The sequence below is a fragment of the Pinus tabuliformis genome, chromosome 3_1, assembly GCF_031772625.1.
Source record: "Pinus tabuliformis cultivar Carrire ecotype Pingquan chromosome 3_1, CPIR1, whole genome shotgun sequence".
Classification (NCBI taxonomy): Eukaryota; Viridiplantae; Streptophyta; class Pinopsida; order Pinales; family Pinaceae; genus Pinus; species Pinus tabuliformis.
The window spans coordinates 988,967,626-988,992,013 of record NC_142301.1 but is presented as its reverse complement, the minus strand read 5'-3'; the positions used below and the strand labels follow the sequence as shown (position 1 = coordinate 988,992,013).

General features: G+C 35.6%; 1 protein-coding gene and 2 pseudogenes across 1 annotated transcript; 2 read left to right on the top strand and 1 right to left on the bottom strand.

Annotated features, from left to right (window-relative positions):
• Positions 1-5,419: 5,419 nt before the first annotated feature.
• Positions 5,420-9,398, top strand: LOC149191168 (aspartic proteinase nepenthesin-2-like). Its single transcript, XM_089413522.1, has 2 exons — positions 5,420-5,917; positions 8,350-9,398. Exons 1-2 carry the CDS (start codon positions 5,449-5,451, stop codon positions 9,270-9,272), a joined length of 1,392 nt encoding a protein of 463 aa, XP_089269648.1. The 5' UTR covers positions 5,420-5,448; the 3' UTR covers positions 9,273-9,398.
• Positions 9,399-11,501: 2,103 nt separating this feature from the next.
• LOC149191167 (uncharacterized) lies at positions 11,502-13,402 on the bottom strand (annotated as a pseudogene).
• Positions 13,403-13,883: 481 nt separating this feature from the next.
• On the top strand, positions 13,884-14,524 carry LOC149191166 (glutathione S-transferase F10 pseudogene; annotated as a pseudogene).
• The last annotated feature ends 9,864 nt before the right edge of the window (positions 14,525-24,388 follow it).

The following is a 24,388-nucleotide window of genomic DNA, read 5'->3' as shown; positions in this document are numbered from 1 at the left end:
ATTGTTACAAATTAGCAATCACACATGCTTAACTCAACTCTAACTCCTCCAACTCGAATTTACTGAGTAAATTGGGCGACACAAGCCATGTCACACAAGTTAATTACATCCAACATGGCTGCTGAAGTGGAAATTCAAATTTTCTCATTTTAATCAAAGCAAAATCAAACTGAGAATTTCTTATTGCATTTTTCAACAATCCTTCAGGTGAATCTAATACATGTTATCGATGACAGTGAGGAGTTCCAACACAACAATGTGTTGATAACAAAAACTAGTGGATAGAAGTAGCGTTCAAAATAAATGAAACAGAAAAAAACACAGATTAAAACACAATCAATGGGGACCCTGAAAAGTAGTCCAACTATGTTACTGCATATCCACATTCAACGAAAGTGCCTCCATCGCTCCTCTCACTATTCACACCTTTGTTGTCGCCTCGATCCCTAAATCCCATTAGTTGTTATTGGCCTCTATCACTTTGTTACCTGAAGAACCCATCAATAGCAAAAATATGGACCCCTCATCCTTTACCTTTACCTTTTTTATGAGTGCTTGGTTTTGAAAATTTTAAGACAAAATTAAATTTTAAGACAAACGATTTATTTTGCCTTAAAAAATTGTCTTAAAATTTCGGACCTCTCTGTAGTATTGTTGAATCCAATGACAAACAATTTGTCTCTAATTGTATGAGCAGGGATTGAAGGGAAAAAAGAGGAATTAATGTTCAAAAAATCTTGCGAGGAAAAGTTTTCCTGCCTTTCAGAGTCAGTTACCCCCACAAAGCGAAGAGCCCAAAGAATCGTTGTCTTTTTATAAGATAACCTGAGTGGTAAGTGAAATAGCAGCCTTGGTATGGGCGTGAGAAAGTAGTATCCTACAAGTTAGTTGACAATTTAGCCCCTATTATTTAGGAATTTTTCCAAAATGGATTGTGTAATTCCCAAGGTTGATCATCTGATTACATGCAAGACGTGTACACTCAAGGCTAGTCTATAACTGATGTCATACTTCCTTGGAATCTTCACCACATCTAGGGAACCCAAATTCTCTACACGCACTAGTTATTTTGGGTTGATTGATTAGCTAAGTAAATGATGATTGAGTTTCACTGAAGTCCCATTGCATAACTGACCTTCTACTAGTTCCTCCAATAGTTGGAACTAGTTTAATTGAAAACAACTTGAGATAACCGACTTTGATTGTTACAAATTAGCAATCACACATGCTTAACTCAACTCTAACTCCTCCAACTCGAATTTACTGAGTAAATTGGGCGACACAAGCCATGTCACACAAGTTAATTGCATCCAACATGGCTGCTGAAGTGGAAATTCAAATTTTCTCATTTTAATCAAAGCAAAATCAAACTGAGAATTTCTTATTGCATTTTTCAACAATCCTTCAGGTGAATCTAATACATGTTATCGATGACAGTGAGGAGTTCCAACACAACAATGTGTTGATAACAAAAACTAGTGGATAGAAGTAGCGTTCAAAATAAATGAAACAGAAAAAAACACAGATTAAAACACAATCGATGGGGACCCTGAAAAGTAGTCCAACTATGTTACTACATATCCACGTTCAATGAAAGTGCCTCCATCGCTCCTCTCACTAGTCACACCTTCGTTGTGGCCTCGATCCCTAAATCCCATTAGTTGTTATTGGCCTCCATCACTTTGTTTCCTGAAGAACCCATCAATAGTGAAAAGATGGACCCCTCATCCTTTACCTTTACCTTTTTTACAAGTGCTTTGTTTTGAAAATTTTAAGACGAAATTAACTTTTAAGACAAACGATTTATTTTGCCTTAAAAATTTATCTTAAAATTTCCCTCTCTGTAGTATTGTTGAATGCAATGACAAACAATTTGTCTCTAATTGTATCAGCAGGGATTGAAGGGACAAAAGAGGAATTAATGTTCAAAAAATCTTGTGAGGAAAAGTTTTCGTGTTTTTTAGAGTCAGTTACCCCCACAAAATGAAGAGCCCAAAAAATCGATTTCTTTATATAAGATAACCTGAATGGTAAGTGAAATAGTAGCCTTGGTATGGGCATGAGAAAGTAGTAGCTTGCAGGTTAGTTGAGAAATTAGCCCCTTTTATTTAGGATTTTTTCCAAAATGGATTGTGAAATTCCCAAGGTTGATCATCTGATTACATGCAAGGCCTGTACACTCAAGGCTTGTCTACAACTAATGTCATACTTCCTTGGAATCTCGACCACATCTAGGGAACTCGATTTCTCTGGACGCACTAGTTATTTTGGGTTGATTTATCAGCTAACTGAAAAGGAATTGAAGGGACAAAAGAGGAATTAATGTTCAAAAAGTCTTGCGAGGAAAAGTTTTCGTGTTTTTTAGAGTCAGTTACCCCCACAAAACGAAGAGCCCAAAAAATATTTGTCTTTATATAAGATAACCTGAATGGTAAGTGAAATAGCAGACTTGGTATGGGTGTGAGAAAGTAGTAGCCTGCAAGTTGGCAGACTTAGGGTACACTTTGAGAGTCAATTTTGGAGTTGTTAGATAATATTGTTTTAAACTGATATGGTTTTGTCTTAATTGTTAATTTTCTTAAATAAGTGGTCATTGTTGAATTTAGGCTTATGTGATCCATATCAAGTTTATTGAGAAGAGTCTTCAACGAAAATCACATCATAGTTCATTTGTCGACGCATTTCGAACCAACGAGTGTGGTTCATGGTCAGGACAAGTTGAATTGTCATTGTCTTAAATATAAAATTTTGTGTCAAAATATTTTTGTCTTAAATTGTTTTTGTCTGAAATATAAAATTTTGTCTTAAAATATTTCTGTCTCAAGTCTTAAAATATTTTTGTGTTAAATTGTTTATCTTAAATTATTTTTGTCTCAAATCATTTTTGTGTTAACCATTTAATTAATGTTAATTTTTAATGTAAGATTTTTTTAATGTAAAATAACTAAAATTAAAATAAAGAGTAAATTTTTATGAGAAAATAATTTTTTTTGTCTTACAAAAATGTAAGTGCCCTTCCTCTAGTATTGAATGTTGGCGGTTAGTTTTGTTGCAATTCCATTTGCTTGTTGCTTCAATTTATTGTCGCTGCAACTCCATTGGCTAAGTTGCATTGGCAATAAGATATTGTTGTTGTAGCTCCGTTCCTTTGTTGCTACGATTATGTTTGCCGTTACTGTTGCTGCAATTCTGTTGTAACTTGTTGTGAACACAATTATTATATTATATTTGTTACAGAGGTTAATTCAATTGATGAAATCTCTCTATTTATATGTTACAATTTTCCTAGTACTTTGTGATTTTTGCCAACGTGTTAAATAAATGTTTGTCAATTGGCACTTGCAGCTGCTATTCCGCTACCCTCTCACGTTCAGAAAATTGAAGCTTTTATCCCCTCATCAACCATATACATAGATATAGGCCAAAGAAGAATACAATGAAAACAAATGGACAAATAACATCCTTTTACAAATTCCAAGCCCGATATCTTGAATGAAAAGCTTCACACAACATACAGCACAAGCCGCTAGTGATTAGTGTGTCATTCTTCTATCACTATAGTGACATTGAATTAATCGACGAACCGAGCAGCTACATTGAATTAATCGACGAACCGAGCAGCTATGTTACCGGAAACGAGAAACTACAACTATACGAGAAACCGAATTTTAAGGTTTCGCATTCAAAAAACGAGGAGAGGAAAAAAACATTAAAATTACTTTAAAAAACTCATTTATTAGAATACCAAGTATTCCAAACCCATCCTTCTTCTTAGCGGTTTTATTATGTTAACCAAAATTTAACAATATATTAATGAACTATTGGCTTTACCATGCAACAAAACAAAACACCAACAACAAATTAACAATTTAATGAAAGTACATAAATACCTAGAAATGTCATCTTCCCTTTTAAGTATATGTTGAGAGGGGATTGCTCTCTGTTAGGATCCATAGATTTGTGCATTTCGCTGGTACAGAGGATTGCTGGTTATAATAACAAGTAAAATTCTCGTTTATAGAATGTCCATTTCATTCATTCGAGAAAGTTGTTGGGGTTAAATTCTTCGTCTTTTTTCCTTCAGAGACATATCTATTGGACTGTTAATGATTTTATTCAATAATTATCAATACAACATTAATTGCGCTCAACTGAATTTTTGTCATTAGATAGAAATTCCAGATTTGTCACAGGTTTACCGGTTTCAATCCATGATCTATACAGAACGAAACTAAAGATATTAAACTCTTGACATTGAAAAAAAAATACCAAATCATTAGTTCAATCATTGAAAATCTATTCATCCTAAATTGTTCCTTAAGCTGCCCAACTGGAAAATGAAACTAGTTATCTGTCTGCATGCATGCAGTGCGCTTTGCGCAATGCTTTTCTAAGATGTAACCGAGCAGAAACCGGTGATGACTAAACCTTGTGGCATAAAACTGTTGTAAGAAAAAATGATCCATGTCGGAAAAAACAAATTTAGCACTAACAAAGACTGAACGGCGTTTTCCGTACCGTCTCGTTGCTAATGCGTTTTTCTGTAGAAACGGTGGTCGTCGTCCCGTTTCTGGGAACATAGCCGAGCAGTTACCTAAACGTAAAATGAGCTTCACTCTGGGGTTTTGCATCTCTTCACGCTGTGAAATTAGCTGCCGTCAAATTCGAACTAGTATGCACGCAGAATTGAGAATATACTGCAGAAACAAAATGCCCTCGGAGTCGACCTTGAAAAGACCTGTCGATATCCTTTGTTAACGGTGCAAGATGAAGGTGCGGAACGCTTATTTCACTGGAAAGTAAGATTAAGATTAACAGATTATTGAAAATTCCAAATATTGCAGCAGATTAAACGATACCGAAAATCACGGTTGAAAAGGTGGTTTCTGCCGAGCAGAACTGTCGGCATGGTTGGCTACAGGAAGATGAAGTAAGAGGTGGATATGATTGGATTTCACATATATTTTAATTGTAATTTCACTATAATATTTTATGTTAGAGAAATTATCCGCAGATTAGTCAAGGCCGAAGAGACCGTATAAATATCGCCGAAATTAGCGTTCGATAGTCATGTCAGTAAACATACGAGTCCCGACGTATGTAACAAGGCAAAACATGCATCGAGTGCGCACTATATATATAACATAGATGGCCCCGCCTCTTCAAACATATATGGAATATGATTGGATTCCACATATATTTTAATTGTAATTTGCATGTTAGAGAAACTATTGGCAGATTAGTCAAGGCCGAGGAGACCGTATAAATATCTCCGCAATTAGCGTTCTATAGTGACGTAAGTAACCATACCAGTCCCGACGTATGTAACAAGGCAAGACATGCATCGAGTGTGCACTATATAACAAAGATCGCCCCGCCTCTTCAAACACAGAAGTCTGCTGAGTAGCGTGGAGTTTTCGTGCCTGTTGCTCTAATTAATAGAATACTATGAGCTTCTTCACAATGATCAAGTTTGTAGCGATTTTCTTCTGTCTCATGTCGGTTGCTGTAATAATGTCTGGAGTGGTCGAGGCCTCCGCTGCGAACTGTGGGAGTAGTGTCAAACCTTTGAATAGAAAAGTGGGGAACTGGAAACGTAGCGTGAGCTTTCCCCTTATGCATCTTTATTCAGAGTGTTCACCTTTCCGACCTCCAAACAGGACGTGGGAAAGCTTGATATCTGAAAGAATTAAAGCCGATGCCAATCGCCTCCGGTTTTTGAAGCGCTCCATGTCGAATTCTCGTTCCTCCAATATCGACCAAGAAGACGACGCTAACGTCCCTCTTATGCCAGGGTCCGGAGCGTATATAATAAATGTGGGTTTTGGCACGCCCAAGCAAAGCATGTATACGCTTATAGATACGGGTAATGATGTTGCTTGGATTCCGTGCGCAAAGTGCCAAGGCTGCGACTCGACTGCCGCTCAGGGATGGAATTTCACGGGCATTTTCCCTGTCATAAGCCTTTTTAAACGTATTTGACGGCTGGAATTTGTCCATGCCCGTTTTGACTGACGTGTCCAGAAGAGTTAAAAACGTTTTTTTGACGTTTCAAATTTTTTCCAAAACGTTAGTTCTGTTTCCTTATAATATGGCTATTTCTTATCATCCTCACGTCACCTCACGTCCTAGGTAATAGGTATAGTTTCTGTTATCTCACAGCCTGCAGGGCCGTCACTGTTTCCTTCCTTTTGCGTGAAACTCTTAGCAATTGTGGAAATTTCAAGAGGGCGGAGGCTGTCAAATTAGCATGTGGGAGGAACGAAATTAGCATGTGGGAGCAGCCAATGGCAATAGCGATTTTTTCTCAGTCAGAGATTTAGTTTTTTTTTTTAGAGAATGGGCAATTCCCTTTTAGCCGAATATTTTTTCTCTGGGAAAATTTGGAATCTTTCCCTGGATGATTTCGGAGATCTGTGCATGCCACTGCATGGTCTCCCTGTCTTTTACCCAACAAATGTGGCCCGTGGGCTTGTTTTCTTTGTACAATCGAGTTCATGATTCACAGTGCACACTCTCTCTCAACGCATTGCCGATTCAAACTTACGCCTGTCGCCCAGCTCAAGATTCGCTCCAGCCTCCAAGGAAACTGCGAGGAAATTACAAATTGTGCTTCAAAGTTCAGGTTAGTGATTGATTTTTTATTCTTCAAACACGGTGGGTTTACCGTCTGATTGTTGTTAGCTTTTAATTTTTTATTTCATAAATTTCACAAGAGTCTACCGTCTGATTGTTGTTAGCTTTTAATTTTTTATTTCATAAATTTCACAAGAGTCTACCGTCTGATTGTTGCTAGCTTTTAATTTTTTATTAGCATTTTAAGGTATTGTAGTTGTTCACGATTCCCAATGGATTATTGTATTTTACAATCATTTTTTTTCAAATCTTACTCTAAAAATAATATATTATACTGTTGTATAGGAGACGACTAGATAACAGCAGAGTTTTAGAAATTGGTACGAGAGAAACCCACTGTGGTTCTGAAAAATAGGAACTTGTTCTACAAAACAACACGGACTTGTTTCAGCAAATTTACATAAACTGTTCTTGAAAAAACATGCTATCATTTAACAGTTTTCCACAAAAAAAAATACTTTCAGTAAACAGTTCTTCCAAAAAAACACAATTTCTCCATGCAAACATTCCCATGCTACCATTTAATTGCTTTCAAAACTTATGCCTGTACTGGAGAATTTATTGTGCCCAAAACTACCGTAAAAAAATTAAATTCAATAAGAACAACCGAAATTTGACTTTGAAAACTATGTGTATGACACTCATTTCATTTTACTCCCACCATCATACCAATGTCGATGCGACATCCAGGTAGAGGAAACAGAGAGCCCATACATCAGCCAAACGAAACTATCATTAAATATAAATTATTAAATAATCTAGACACTGAAAAACTATTTAGATATCTTCTATATTATTGATCAAATCATGTATTGAATTAAAAATATTTCGAGATTATTAAATTATGACTGTTCATAATTTAAAAATATGAAATTCTTTAAACCCAAGTCAATATAGACGAAAATATGAAATTCTTTAAACCCAAGTCAATATAGACGAAGCCTTCTGCGTAATTATCAATTTAAAAAACAAATAAAAATACATCAATGATTAAATCACCTTCGGAAACGGTGTTTCGGACAATCTGAAATTGTAAGTTCCATGCATGAATGAAAAAAGAAAAATCCGAGGCCGCAGTCGATGTTGTGTTTGGAAATGAGGGAGTTGAGTGGCATTGTGGATTTGAAAATGAACAAGGCATGTCTTAGTCCAGGATTAAACAGCCAATCATGCACATCCCATAAGATTTGAACACGAACTCCTTCTACATAAATGGTATCGTTGCCCTTGAATTTCCAGAGCAATTGATTCACTTCCACTAGGATTGGAATTTCGATTTGAACTTTATATATTAGTGTTTTATATATTTTTAATATTGAATTTATTGTTTTAATTATTTTTTTAATTTAATAAAAATTGTAATAATTGATTTTTTCTAACTTAAAAAAAATTATTAATAATAATTATTATTAAAATTATATATTTAAAATTATATATATATATATATTTTGTTTATAAATAGTATATAGAAAATAATATAATCAACCTAAATTATATTTTGTTTTAGAGAAAATAAGGGGTGGTTCAAAAAATATGGAATTGTTATATATTATGTTTTATATATATTAGTGAAGGATTAATTTATTATGAGAACATCACTCTTGAAGGGTAAAATTTTTAATATAACGTTTCTTGACGATAAGCATAAGGACCCAAAACGTCAAAAAAAAATTGTATGACAGGTAAAGAGAAATCCAAATTCCAACCCGGCTGCCGCTTCACCTTTCGACTCCACATTGTCTTCGTCCTATAATTCCTTAGACTGCAATTCACAGGCATGTCAGGATGCTCCAAACGCGAATTGCGGGGAAAATGACGAATGTGATGTGCAACTGTCTTATGGAGACGGCTCCGTTGTGGAGGGTCCACTTTCTTCCGACGCGATCACTCTTGGCGCTCAATCTCTTCCTAATTTCTCATTCGCTTGTGCGGAGTCCGTAAGCGGATTAAATCAAAACCAACCGGGGCTGATTGGATTGGGAGGTGGACCACTTTCGTTGCTGAATCAGCCCACTGCAGAATTATTCGGCGGAACGTTTTCTTACTGTCTTCCCAGCTTGCAGGCATCGTCAGCATCTTCGGGATCCCTTGTGCTTGGGAAGGAAGCTGCTCATTCCTCCCCAGGTTTGAAATTTACCACACTGATAAAAGATCCTTCAAACCCGACATTTTATTTCGTGAACTTGAACGGAATCAGCGTTGGTGACACGACCGTCCCTGTCCCCGCAACGAGTATTGGCGGCGGGGGAGGAACGGTCATCGACTCGGGAACAACGATCACCTATCTCGTTGATTCTGCTTACACAGCTCTCAGAGACGCTTTTCGCAGCCATATTCCCAATACGCAGCCGACATCATCTGGAGGTTTCGATACTTGTTACGACTTGTCTTCTTCTTCCGTCGGCGTTCCCACCATAACGTTACACTTCGATGGTAGCGTGGACCTGGATTTGCCAAAAGAAAATATTCTATTCAGCCCAGGATCGGGGCTATCTTGCTTGGCTTTCTCGAGTTCTGATTCTCTTTCCATTTCTTTTTCTATCCTAGGAAATGTTCAACAACAGAATTTGCGTGTCGTTTTTGATGTGCCCAATTCTCAAGTTGGATTTGCTCAGGAAACTTGTACTAGTGCTTGATAACGTTTCCTGTGCCCTTCTTCTCTGATACCTCCCTCGTCCATTTTGTATGTTTCATCTGCAACTCCCACTTCTATCTTCCCCGCCATTAAACGTAATGATCTGTCGTATGAAAGCCCAACTAGTGCATAGCTGCTACAGTACTCTTAATAGTCATGGGTATTATTTGGTCCGTTCTTTTTGCTATATAAGAATCATATTATCAGCAACTGTTTTGGTTAACATAACACATATTTTAGCGTTTTGTGGACTTTAACAAATACAAATTTTGGTAAATATGATATTTTAATACCCATTAAACGATAATCTCTATAGAACAAGGTCTCTATAGAACAAGGGAGCCACTGTCATAGCGGTAGTCCTTGCCAGGGTTGAGAAACTAGAATTCTTTGAGTTGCTGGAAGCTTATTACTTTGCCGTCATGTAAGGTACTCACAGACGAAGCAAGTAGCTGATAAGAGTTTCCATTGAATTGCATGGTTGCTGCATGCTTGAATTGCACGGTTGTTGCATGCTTAAGGCCCTTGTTGTTGATAAAGGTAGCACATAAGCTACTACATTTAGAATATATTGTTGCTTGCATATCCACAGTATTTGATGCCTTAAAATCAGTCGAGCAGTTCTGTATAGCTTTGTGCAACTCTTTCAGATGCCCCCTTTGACCTAACAATGGTTCTAAATTCCCATTGTGGAATTAAGGTAATTGAACCAGAAAACATTCAATCAACGAAAGAAATTTTAATATAACTATATACACTTTCACTGCAGAACAGAATTTGGCACTAGGAACCTTTGCATACCATATTTGTCAATTGGTGCATTGTAGTCATAACTGGTGGCAATGAATGGACCTCCAGTTGTCCGGCCAAAGTTTATGCCTCCATGGTATTAGAACATAAAAAGCATATGGTAAATAAGATTGTTCATTTATTCTATTGAGAGAGGCCAGGTGTTTAAGGGTTGGGATGTGTTTAAGGGTTAGGGAGATGTATGTTGCTTAATAAACCTTGGGTTATCATGCAAATAAAAACGTAAATATAACTGCATGAGCCTAGTAGCATAAATATTAATACATATGGCCTTGAGCTCAATACAAAATAAGAATAAACCCCACCATGTAATAGTTCTGGAATGTTCCTCCTCTGGTAAAATCGGGCTACTGCAAAAGCAACATCCTCTCTAGGCCTACGAGGGATGCTCGATCCAAACGCTGTAAACCTGTAATGAAAACGATATTTTAGCAGCGTGAACAGGAAGCCCCCGCATTTCTAATACTCAAGCTCTACTGAGGCAATAGATTGCAGCTTTGTTTCGAACATAGTAATGTTCCCAAGTATATGTAAATTCTGTGATGTAGGGAAAATCAAAATTCGGAAGCGCCTATAAATATGCTTTATAGTTGTGATGAGGCAAAGAAAACGTTACCATCCTGCCTAATTCTCAGTCCACATCACCCAAGGGAGGCCTGTATTTAATGATAATGCCATTTTGCAGTCCATTGTAAATATGACTGACCCTTTTCTCCATAAGGTTTCTCCACATTACCATATTCATCCTCAATCTATGGTTTCTCCACGTTACCATATTCATCCTCAATCTGCATAAACTTATGGGTCAGACCAGAAAGCCATACTTCAGACTCAACACTGAAGACAAGTATCACAACAAGACAGGGTACCTGTGTTAATATAATGGGTCCACTTTGCCATGCGAAGAGCTTTTCTTTCTTCATCAATTCCACTATCTTTCTAATGAAATTTCGCATCTCATTCTTAAGAAAACAAACGAAATCTGTAATTAGTAACAGTGACCAAAATACTAAAGACAAGCATTTAACTTGAAATTGAAGCTTTATAATCATCAATTATGAAAAGTATGCAAATATACCTTGCTAAATCAAATCCAAAATAAAATCATTTAAATGGTCCGTTGTCTGTTCTAACAAAGAATTGACCAGAACATTGAAGCACAAACAGAGTGATGTCAAAGATAAACCGTCCATTTATAAGGAAATGTTAAAAATTAACAAAATGACGTTGGGAAAACAATGGTGGACAGATTCACTTAAAAAACAATAGGTTATATATCTCACAAAGCCAAATTATAAGTATTAATCTGAGGAGAACCTTTTATTGCAATCATGAATAAAAAGCACACTTCTTAATTAGGAATAGAAAAACACACTGGTTCATCACAACTTCATTTACATCTTGTTTTCTTTATGCTGTCTTAACCACACAAAAAACCAAAACACTTATCATAATGCTTCTCTAAATACAAAAACACACGTATCAGTTCAACCCTGCAAATCATTTTGAGCTCACATTCCAGTTCACATTGTTTTCTACGCTTTTGAGCTTGAGCTTGAAGAGACTGCAAGAGCTGTTCCAGTTCTTTCACAAAGTCAATTGCACCTCCAATAATGGAGGCCTGGTCTCCCTGAACAAAGACATATATGGCCCAAATAAATCCCTGAGCCATAAATTTCATTTAAAGTTATAGGAATTGAAATGACAATATAATGGTGCAGAATTTGTACCCTTTGGATGAAAGAGACCGGCATCAGGAAACGCAGGACTGTTAAATGCTCGTTCATTTGCTTTCTCCTATTGCGCTCAACAGCAATGTGAGTCATCCTTTGGCTCTCCACTTCTTCACTGTTCTTGCAGACCTTGGAACGCTTCCTCTTCCTAATTCGTTCATGGGTGGCTGTATTGGCTTGGTAACCCTTAATATTCCCCAATCTCTTGTCGTTGCAATTGTCTGAAGAATTCACAGTGTTAGATGAGTTGGGCTCCCGGCTTGAAGAACTCACACCCTCCTCTGGGGCATCCAAGCTGGAGAACTGATCTTTTGCTTCAGTTTTGACAAGCGAAGTACATGATTCTGCCCTTCTACAGCTTGTCAGATTCAAATCATATTCAGATCCATGACCACCGTCCAGAAACTCGTTAAAGGATGGACTTTCACGTTTTCTATCATTATCACAGATCGGAAATGATAGCAGCTCCTGAAATCCCCATGACCTTTGTTGCTCTAGCACAGGAAGCAGGAGCTATGGGCCATGATTGAAGTTGCAAGCTGGTACTGATTTGGCCTCGTCTCTGTTCATTCCTATGCCTTCCAGCATGTGCAAGAGGGCCAAGTTTGATTGCCTAGTATCTCCAAAGACATTCAACGTCTCAGACAATCCTTTTTCCTAAGAGCCAAAATTTAATGGCGCTTGTGAGCCCAACACCTCTATTGGCCTGCATGAGCTCCCCATTTTAGCACATTCTGATTCAAATTCATGAGATGGACTTGTTTTGTGCACACCAAAATACATCCACTTCAACTTGCCTGCACCTTCAGGGGCCTACAACAACATATAACAAAAGTTTAAACGTTTTTCTCATTTGGAAAATTATGTTTTTGACCAGGGCATACAATATACACAACACCAGCAGCATGGCATTGGGAGTGTGAAAAATATTTGAAAAGAAGAACATTGCAGAACCCGATAAAGGTTATGACTCAAAAGTTTTCTATTGTTTGGTGCATATTGATTGCATTGTTTTTTTCTATCACAAACACTAAATGCAAGTGACATTAGGCCTTCTCACACAAAACAATGAACATACAGATTCATATTTACTAGGCACTTTGCACAACAACTGAGCCCAGCCCACCCAAATATTTTGCATAACTACAACTTAATCCCGATCACATCCCATGTTCTTCTTAAGGCAACGTTTAGGGATAAATTTCTATGAGTTTACTATATATAGAAATTTGATTTTCATAGCCCAAGCTAGATTATCATATTAACCCAAGCTCGATTCTCAATATACTCTAGACCTTAGCTTTGTAAGTGCAATACTGCGAATATGGAAGTTAATAATATCACAACAACAGTTAGTCCAAGTTCAGTCGTGAGCGAATTCCTGAGCTTGGCTTGAAAAGTGCAACACTATACTTCCTGATTAGGGCGAAGTTAATAGCTGTTGTAGAACTCTAGTGCAAAAGGATTAACTCACAGTATTAGCGTCATTTGGCTCCATTGATGATACTGCCTCCCATGCTCCAGATCTTGCTGCAATTAATACCAGTAACGGAAAACCAGACCACTCAGGAGGAATAATTGCATGCATCCTTAATCAGATAAGGAGGACTATTTGATACAGAAGGTACACAAATTTTGCAGGAAAAGAAAACTCGCTTCTGCCTCAGCGTTAGTGCTCTACTACACCGCCATGCCTCTCTCACAAAAATATTTCAATATTATAATGAAATATCTTCTACCTTCATTCACCTACATTGTATCAGTAAGTGACCTGCATCATATCAATAAATGACATAATATATGTGTGTCAGTCAGTCTTCTTGAAATAGAATTAGCAACATATCATAGGAATAAATGCAACTCATAGATTTATTTACTACCACTCTTATAATTTATTTAAATACACCGGAGATCTCTTTTGGACACGTCTCACAATATTGAGAAGTGAATTTAGAATATTGACAAGTGAAAATATTGACAAGTGATGGTTAAATTTTAACAAGTGCCAATCTTGACTATACCCTGCTGTTCACCTAAGTTTAACAACTGTCATTTCATGCTATCAAACGATGACTCTTGTAAAGAAGGTTTCGCCAAGTAGTTTTTTCCAGTAAATAACCTGGATATACTGTTATAATTTGGGTTCTCGTTTATGTAGCCATTTGGGCAGGTACCTATGCTCGAGGACTGCGCTCTGACTCTTTTTGGTTTGTATCCATACATATCACATAATTACTCAAACTGCATCTAGAAACTTATGGCACATAATTACTCAAACTGCATCTAGAAACTTATGGCAGTTTGTTAGAGATTCATCTTTTACTTATCCATTTTGCTTATGGTAAATGCAAAATCGAAGGCCATCGTTCGGTACATTGCAGAGAAGTACGCAGCACAGGGGACCATTGGGCTGTTAGGTAAGAGTTTGGCAGAGAGAGCTGTGATTGAGCAGTGGATGGAGGTGGAAAGCCAGACTTATAATCCTCCCAGTTCCTTTCTAGTATTTCAACTGGGATTCGCTCCGTTGTGGGGCATTCCTCAGAACCAGACAGAAATTGCAAAGAACGAGGAGAAGTTCTCCAATGCTCTGGACGTGTGCAAAAAGAGATTGTCTGAGAGTAAGTATTTGGCAGGCCCGGAAAGCGGTAACGCCCCGGTGGTGATACCTAAATCCCAGGTAGGACCTAGCTATCCACAAGAGAACCTGTAGTCGCAAAGCAATAGGCAGACAGAGCAGCAAGCTCATTGCGTAACCTAGTCGAGAGCCGAGTTTCTAAGGAGACTACGGGGACGGTAAGAGAGCTTCTAGGGCAGGGAAGCTAGATAGGCCAACCCCCGCAGCACGGATCGTCGCGGCTACTCCGTCACTTGAGGCAGGGCATCCTATGCTACAGACGTTCTTGGCCGGAGGCACACAAACCATTAGTTCAAGGATCATATTTCAAGCCTATGGATATATACCGTACTCAAGAATGCGTCATCTGGGCAGCTTAGCGCTGGAAAATCGAAAATCATACGACTTCTTAGGAGCAAAGGCAGAAACGAGGTAACCATAGGGAACATTTTCTTTATTTTAAGCAGCAGGGGAATTTACAGTTATCAGTGTATCTTCCCTGCACATGAGCTTTCAATATTCCAAACTGACCAATGATAGTGAATCCAATCGAGTCAGTTCCAATCCAGTTCTCAGCGAAGCACAAGAAGTACTAGGTCATGTAAGTAATTATGCTTTTTTTTCTTCTGAAATGTACCTGATTTTTCATGAGCTGCAGTCTTCCCTCCTGTCTCCCATGTACCTGCTTCTTTCTCACAGAAATCAACTAGTACACTCTTGTGGCCCGAGCTACCACTTACAGATCTAGTTAGCCAGAAAATGAAAGAATTGCACTCGAGAAAGAACGATAGACAGACAGCCCCGCTTCTGGGTTTTCACACAGAACAAAGGATCAGATCTAGCTAGCCAGAAAAGGAAAGAATTGCACTGGAGAAAGAATGATAGACAGACAGCCCCGCTTCTGGGTTTTCACACAGAACAAAGGATCCTGGGTAGGTTTCATTCAACGAGAAATCCAAGTGTTGATGCATCGAGGCTGCATAGTGACAGATGGATAACATGCGTAAACATACGTATAAACCAGAACATCCAACCTACGTATAAACTAAAACATCCAGCACGGGCAAGAAAAAACTTAGGATAAAATAACTTGTCATCACTAAAATCACATCGGGGCAAGAGACGCTTGCAATAAGAGGGTGAAATCGAAAGTTTGGTTAAATTTTTTTTGGAGTCAAATACCGAGCGATAAACTTTGTTTAAAATCGCTTCCAACCAAAGAAGTAATACTAGGTCAACGCCCGATCAAATGCTATAGTCCCTGCTATGCCGGAGGCAAGGACTAATAAAGTAAAACTAAAAGCACAACGTAAACATTTTGTTTATAATATATTAAAATGCAATGTCACACAACCATGATTTTCTTTCTTTATATCCAATATATAATTTCTACTCAATTTAGAGAAATATGTCCATAATACCCAAAACATTCATAAATTCAAATTTACATCGCGTACGCTAGATAGTGATCATGATCTACTCTTAGACGAAAATATCTGTGAGAACTAAAACTAGAATGAGGCTTTAGAATATAAATACAAGCATCCCTGCTGAAGCATTTAATTTCTGAATGTAATAGAGAAAATATTTGATAGTACTTGACAATTAAATTATCATAACAAAATGTTATTTCATAAATGATGAATTTGATGAATTTGTACATAATTGACATTACATAATATAACAATATCGTGATTTTTTAAATTATGAATTTGTAGATAACTGAGATTACATAATATAAAATGTTACGAGGCATCTATCTCTCGGATTAACCTATTTGCATAAGCAGAAACGCTTCTTTTATGGTCATCCAAGGAGTTTGGAGCTGGAGGCAGAGGTGTGATAAGAAATTGACATACAAGTTTATCTATATAATTCCGTTTTAATGCCTTTTTCACATCATAATCAGTTCACATTGAATTGTTTCCTATCACATTGATTATCCCATAACTTTAGGACAAACCTGGGAAAGATCTGTAACAGTTTTAGAACTCTGAAATTTTAAAAGATTTAAAACGCAACTGAGGTAAAATGAATAGAACTCTGAAATTTTAAAAGATTTAAAACGCAACTGAGTTAAAATGAATCTTCATAAAAAAAGAGAGTTATAGATGCATATATTCATTATCAATTCACTATTTACTAACATAAATATATGAATAAAAATCTGCAAGGAAATAATTGAAAATAAAATTATTTTAAGAAGACTTAATATAAAATTTGATGATTACAATATTTATTTTTAATATTAGGTAAAAGTTGATGATTACAATTTCAAAATTAGTTAAACTTATTAAAGGGTTTTTTAATAGTTGTTGGAAATTAGATAAATCAGCACATTCTATGTGTTCCATGACATGGACTAATCACCTGAAGTGGTCTTTACCTCTGAAGATGTGATTGTTGACTAACACTTGCCCTGTTTTGGTTTAATTGAAATCGTGATTCCCAACAAGTGGTGGGGCGTAGGTAACGAATTCAATACACACATGTCTCACTTTGGGGGAGAGATTGTTGGACATTGGATAAACTAATGCTACCCATGTGTTTCCCAACATGGACTAACTGTCTCTCGTGGATCCTTATCTCTAATGATGTGATCAATTACTAACACCTACTGGTTTTGGTTTAACCATAACTGTGATTCCTAAAAAAACATAGTTTTAATATAGATATCAAAATATTTATACTTTAAAATATGTGAAAAGAAATTCATATTAAAGAGTGAAATGGAATATTTCTTCATTTTTATTTCAAATACCTCAAATAATAAGTTTAACTTGTTGTAATGCTCAACATAATACAATCTTAATAGAGATGAATACTTATTTTTTTTAATCATAGCGCCACCATGTTTTGGATCTCTTCAATTAATGAAAAACATAACATTACTGTAGAAATTTGATAGAGTTGCAATTGCTCAAGAAATTTAATATAAAATCAAGAGACACAATTCTACTCTATTGATTTGTGGAATGAAATTGACAATTTATAACAACATGCATAGACATGCAATAAGAAAAACCAAAAATACACAGCGATTACTAGGGGAACCCAACTAGGAAAAACCGCTCAAACTTGTTTGCATTAATCAATGAATTGAGAAACTATTACAATTGCTAGATCCGGCTTTGAGCTCATCCTACAAAAAAATAATTGTTCTCATGCTGAATGAACAAGTTCCCTGCTGAAGCATTTAATTTCTGAATGTAATAGAGAAAATATTTTATAGTACTTGATAATTAAATTATCATAACAAGGTAATCAATATTATTTCATAAATGATGAATTTGATGAATTTGCACATAATTGACATTACATAATATAACAATAGTGTGATTTTATAAATTATGAATATGTAGATAATTGAGATTACATAATATAAAACGTTACGAGGGATGGATCTCTCGGATTAACTTATTTGCGTAAAGCAGAAACGCTTCTTTTATGGTCATCCAAGGAGTTTGGAGCTGGAGGCAGAGGCGCGATAAGAAATTGACATACATGTTTATGTATATAATTCCCTTTTTAATTCCTTTTTCACAACATAATCAGTTCACATTGAATTGTTTCCTGTCACATGGGAAAGATCTGAAACATTTTTAGAACTCTTGAAATTTTAAAAGATTTAAAACGCAACTGAGGTAAAATGAATCTTCATTAAAAAAGAAGAAGTTATAGATGTATATATTCATTATTAATTTACTAGCTACTAACATAAATATATGAATAGAAAATTTAGAAGTAAATAATTGAAAATAAAATTATTTTAAAAAGACTTAATATAAAATTAAGTTAGGTAAAAACTGATGATTACAATTTTAAAACTATTTAAAACTAGTATAACCATGTTTACCAATGTGATTGATAAACCCCGATAGGTGTATATGAAACATATATACAATCACATTTTCCAATATGATTAATATAGGGATATAGGCTTATATCAACCACATTAATAATTATTATGGATATTTATGATTATTAATAACTATATGAATATTAACAAATTATTGATATATATCACTGTATAAAGATTATATTAATATTATAATAATTATATAAAATCCTAATATATATTAATAAATAATAAGAATACCTCATAATAATATTAAATTATCATTATACTATTTAAATAGTCTAATAATATAAAATTATAAAAAATAATAACAATTATATTCTATTACTATAATAATAATAATAATAATAATAATTGATTATAATATTATAATAATATTATATTATTATTATATTATTATAATAATATACAAATATAATTATTATTATAATATTAATATAATCAATATTATTATTGAATGTCGCATCGCAATCATCCAAAGGGAGGAATGAACCTTGCCCAAAAGAAAGAGCGATATGCGATTTGGTAGCCAGACCCAAAACCTTATCAAATGTAATCGATTACCTTATCAGGTCCGTAAGGTAATCGGGGATCAGTGCATTCAAGTGGAAGGGGTCTCGCTGAAGGAAGTGTCAATTGTTGATGGCCCGATACTCCAATGGTCGATATGCGATATATCAATAGCCCGATAGCGATCGGAGCGATTGCTGATCGGGGATCGGAGGTTTCAGAGGTGGCAGAGTTGCGGAAAAGTAACAAAGATGCGGACCCGACAATTCATAGATTCAGGTTCATGATATTTAAGATCCGGCTTTGTGTTCCGGTAGAGTTTTCCTTTGAAATTCCTGTATTTCTGTGTATTTTTGACATTTTGTTGTCTCGGAGGTTTTTTAAAGGAAAATTGAAAGATTAATGCTCCCGATAGTGTAAAATGCTCCTACAAGGTTATATGGGCACGTTTTTGAAGTTCGACAGTTAATCGCATATCGAGTGTGCAGGAGGTGTGTATTATTGTGAACCACGGAGGAGCCGATACCTTATTGCGATAAAGGTGGAACCTCGAAAGACATGTAGAGGTTGTATAAAACAAAAAGGCATGTTTTGTGGCATTTCCTTTGTAAAAGGTTTTATAAGGAAAATAGTGTTGATAGAAGATTTTATGCGATAAATATATATTAACCAATTCTAAAGAAAGGAAAGGTTATATATATGCGGGTAAAGAGATAATGAAAGTTATGAGGAGTTTTAAAGCCCTGACAGGAGGTTTAAGTGGAGTGATTGAGTTCTGATATAAAGGAACTTGTGAATAGGGCCTTAACCATTCACGGTTGAAGATTTGACTCATTAGAGAGTTAAATTCCTGGGAAAAAAGGTGTCCATGCATTTTACATGCATACTATGGGTGTAAGCGGGGGTAACCCAAGGGAATAATATTAAGCCCAAGTGACTAATATTATAAACCCAACATTTGTAAACCCAAATATAAATATTACAAATACTAAAATAAACATGATTTATTCATGGTGAGACAATACTTGTGAAAATGTGAGATTCAACCATGGTTGACCATGATTGATATTATAAATATGAGGTAATAATAAACCCAAGGGATTAGTACTAAAACCCCAAAGGGTTATGAACCCAAGGGAATAATATTAAACCCAAGGGACCAATATTATAAACCCAACATATATAAACCTTAAGACAAATATTATAAAAATTGAAATAAACATGATGGACCATCATTGATTTTCATATTGAGACAATCCTTATGACAATTCCATGTTGGACCATCATTGACATCATAATAAACAACATTTGACCACAAGGGATTATGAACCAAAGGGAATACTATTAAATAAAAGGGACTAATAATGTAAACCCAAGGGAATAATAAACCCAAGGGATTGATATAATAAACCCAAGGGATTATTATTTATTTTCATGGTGAGACAATCCTTATCACAATGTGACATTCAAGCATGGTTGGCTATGATTAACAATGGTTTACCATGATCGATATTATAAACCTAAGGAAATAATAAACCCAGGGGATTAATATGAGAAACCCAAAGGAATAATAAAAGTAAGGGATTAATACTAAGACCCCAAGGGATTATGAACCCAAGGGCATAATATTAAATCCAAGGGACTAATATTATAAACATTAAAATAAACATGATCTACCATCATTGATTTGCATATTGCGACAATTCCTATCACAATTCCATGTTGGGCCATGGTCGACATTATAATAAACCATTTTTAACTTGGGAATAATAAACCCAAGCGATTGATATTATAAACCCAAGGGATTAATACTAAAACCCCAAGGGATTATGAACCTAAGGCAATATTATTAAACAAAAGGGACTAATAATATAAACCCAAGGGAATAATGAACCCAATGGATTGATATAATAAACCCAAGGGATTAACACTAAAACCTCAAGGGATTATGAACCCAAGGAGTTATTAATATTAAAAAGTTGAAGAACGAAGAAAACCAATAATTTGATATTATAAACCATTGAGAATTAATAAACCCAAGGGGAAATATTAGAAACCAAAGGGATAAAAAATGGCAAGGGATTAATAGGAATTAATTTTTTAAACTGAACGGATTGATCAATCCACGTGAGTATGAATATTATAAACCTAATGGATCAATAAAACCTATGGATTGTTAATATTATGAAGGTAGCACGTCAATAAATTGAAGGAATAAACATTGTAAATGTAAGGGATTAATATTAAATCTTAGGACTATTATTTAAACCTTAATATTGGGTATTAATAAAACAAAGAGAATAAATGATAAATCGAAGGAATTATTAATATTACAATCTTAAAGAACAAATAAACCTAATCATTTAATATTATAAACCAAAGGAAAGAGTAAACCGAACCTAAGCCCTAAATCCATGGCATCAATATATAAACATAAATAATGCTATAACACGAAAAAAATAATAAAAACATAAATGAAAACCAATATAAGAAGCACATTGCAAACCATAAAGCACTAAAACATGATAAATCATCATTACATTAATAATAACACATTTATATCACTACATTATAAACAATTAATAGAATTTAAGCCATAAATACATTGATATCAATACATGAATGTATTAATAATATAAATCTCAAGAATATTGATATAAACATGGAGAGCATGAAATCCCGACAATAATATTATAAATGTAAACCCTAAAGAAAACCCCAAACCGAGCGTAAAGTCAAAGTAAAAAAGGGACGAGCGAAGAAGTGAGGCGTTGCTGCATAGTAACTGTTGCATCTCAATGATCAATGGTCTCGATTAAATAACAGAGTAACTTAAAGGAACTATGAGATTGTACGATGGAGTAGATAGACGATCATCGCATATGGAAGAGCGTAGGATTTAACACAGTAAAAAGGCAAGTTTATAACCTCCAATGGTATTTCAGGTGGCAAAGTAATGGTAAGCAGTATCGAGAGTTTTGGCTCCGATTCAACAAATCAGAGGACATGTAGTAGTGGAGTAGTGTGGGGAAACCGCTTTATCAAGTGGCTAACCCCCGTGTGCCTTGTCAACCTGAAATCTACCTTGAACCATTGGATCTTTCGGGAGAAGATCAATGACAGAGAAGTAATGCGACATACAAAGGAGCAGACCCGATGGTATTATATGGTGTAGTTAATAAGTTTTGAGTTCCGAGGTTAATCGCATACCAGAGGAGATGGGAACCACAGGTTAATGTGACTGCAGACTGTGGCGATTGTGATTAGCGATAAAGGTTTAACCTCGAAATTCGTCCGATGGAGTAGATTGGCGGTCATCGCATATGGAAGAGTGCAGGAGTTAACACAGTAAAAAGGCGAGTTTATAACCTCGAGTGGTATTTTGGATGGCAAAGCAGTGGTAAGCGGTATCGAGATTTTTGGCTCTGAGTCCACGAATCGGAGGACACATAGCAGCAAAGGAGTGTGGGGAAACCGCTTTATCAAGTGGTTAACCCCTGTGTGTCTTATCAACTTGAAATCTACCGTGAACCATTGGATCTTTCGGGAGAAGATCGATGACAGAGAAGTAATGCGACATACAAAGGAGTGGATCCCATGGTATTGTATGGTGCAGTTAATATGTTTTGAGTTCTGAGGTTAATCGCATATCGGAGGAGATGAGAACCACATGTTAATGTGACCAAAGACTATGGCGATTATGATTAGCGATAAAGGTGGAACCTCGAAATTCGTGCAGAGGCCGTATAAAGCGGAAAGGTATGTTTTGTGGGCATTTCCTTTGTAAAAGGTTTATAAAGGAAAATAGCACCAACAAAAGGTTTATGCGTTTAAACATATATAACCAAGGTTTAAAGAAGGAATGGTTATATATATATATATGTGTGTGTGTGTGTGTGTGTGTGTGTGTGGTTAAGGGGTAATGAAGATTTAGAAGGGTAAAGAAAGTCGGGCCATATTAACATATATAAAGGTTAAGAGAGTGTTTTAGTCCGATAGGAAGGATTTAAAAGAAACACTTTAATATAGTTTTATTTGAAGGTTAAGGGGTGATTAAAGTCCCGATAAGTGAATATTGTATGCTAGTTAGCCTATGTTGATTAATAGGGCCTTAACCATTGGAGGTTAGAGATTTTGACTCCTTAGAGAGTTAAAATACCTGGGACAAATTGGCTGATGCATTTCACATTCATTTCACATGGTGAGACAATCCTTGTCATAATGTAACATTCAAGCATGGTTGGCTATGATTGACAATGGTTTACCATGATCAATATTATAAACCTAAGGGAATAATAAACCCAAGGGATTAATATGAGAAACCCAAAGGAATAATAAAACAAAGGGATTAATACTAAGACCCCAAGGGATTATGAACCCAAGGGAATAATATTAAATCCAAGTGTTGAAGCCCCGAAAATCAGGTCTACAACAAGGGGGATACCCACCCCGTCTGAACCTTGGTTAGCAGCTCCCTTTTCGTTTGGTATAATGGGTCTGACTGGGGATATGGGACCAATTCCCAATCTATGTGTGTGTGTGTTTAGATTTGATATTTCTTTTCTAAAAGCTCCTAAGTGAAATGATTTTACTTTAACTCTAATCTAATAACATGCAATTGTATTCTAATAAATAGAAATATCTGATTCTACACTAACCCCGGGTGTAATCTTTTCGTTATGCGATCTAAAATTATTTCAAATAAAAATTGGTAATAAAGATCATTCAACTGTTATAAGAAGAGAATTCAATAGAGATAAACCACTTGGTATAAAATGTTAGATGAAACAGTTGTGCAAAACATATCGCATAATAAGCTATTCATACATTAAGCATAAATAAATAGCTATCATCGTACAGAAGTGCCAAATGATAACTCAAGCATTCACGCATCAATATATAAACAACTGAACATAAATATCACTTTAACACAAAGGTGGAAAGAGTTAAGAGATAGAAGTACCATTTATAACTAGTTTTACTCATGAGCTTCAAGTGATAATGATTTATCTATTCTCAATCCAACATCTACTAAGAGTACAGAAGTGCAACATCAGTAGCAGATATTAAATGCAGATATCAATAAATCATGTTCCATTCATTCATCAAAACCACCTCAGAGGGTGCAAAAGTGCATGTTCTAAGGACAAGTTTTTGACAAATTTCAGGACCCTTCTCTAAATGCATGAGAAGGGTTTAAATACTACTAACTAAATATAAAAATAACTTATTACAAAAATGTAGGATATGGTTTAAATGGCCGTCCTCATTTCAGGCAAAAATAAAGCAAAATTAATACTAACATTGAATCTAAAATTGAAACTAACAACTAACTATTTCTGTATCTATTCCTTGAAATCACAAGCGTTCAACATTTGTTTGAGAAGAGTCGGCTGGCTGACTTCCGAATTTAACTGTCCTGTGAAAACGACATTGGCAACAGCTAGCGTTCGTCTCCAGCCTGTCTGTAGTTGATGTTCATATATACATACCATTTTGAAGATATTTCTAACAAATACCACTCGTTTTCTCAAGTTTTACTTTTTTACCTCTAGCATTGCTTTCTTACAAATTTTTGGGCTTACAGGTGA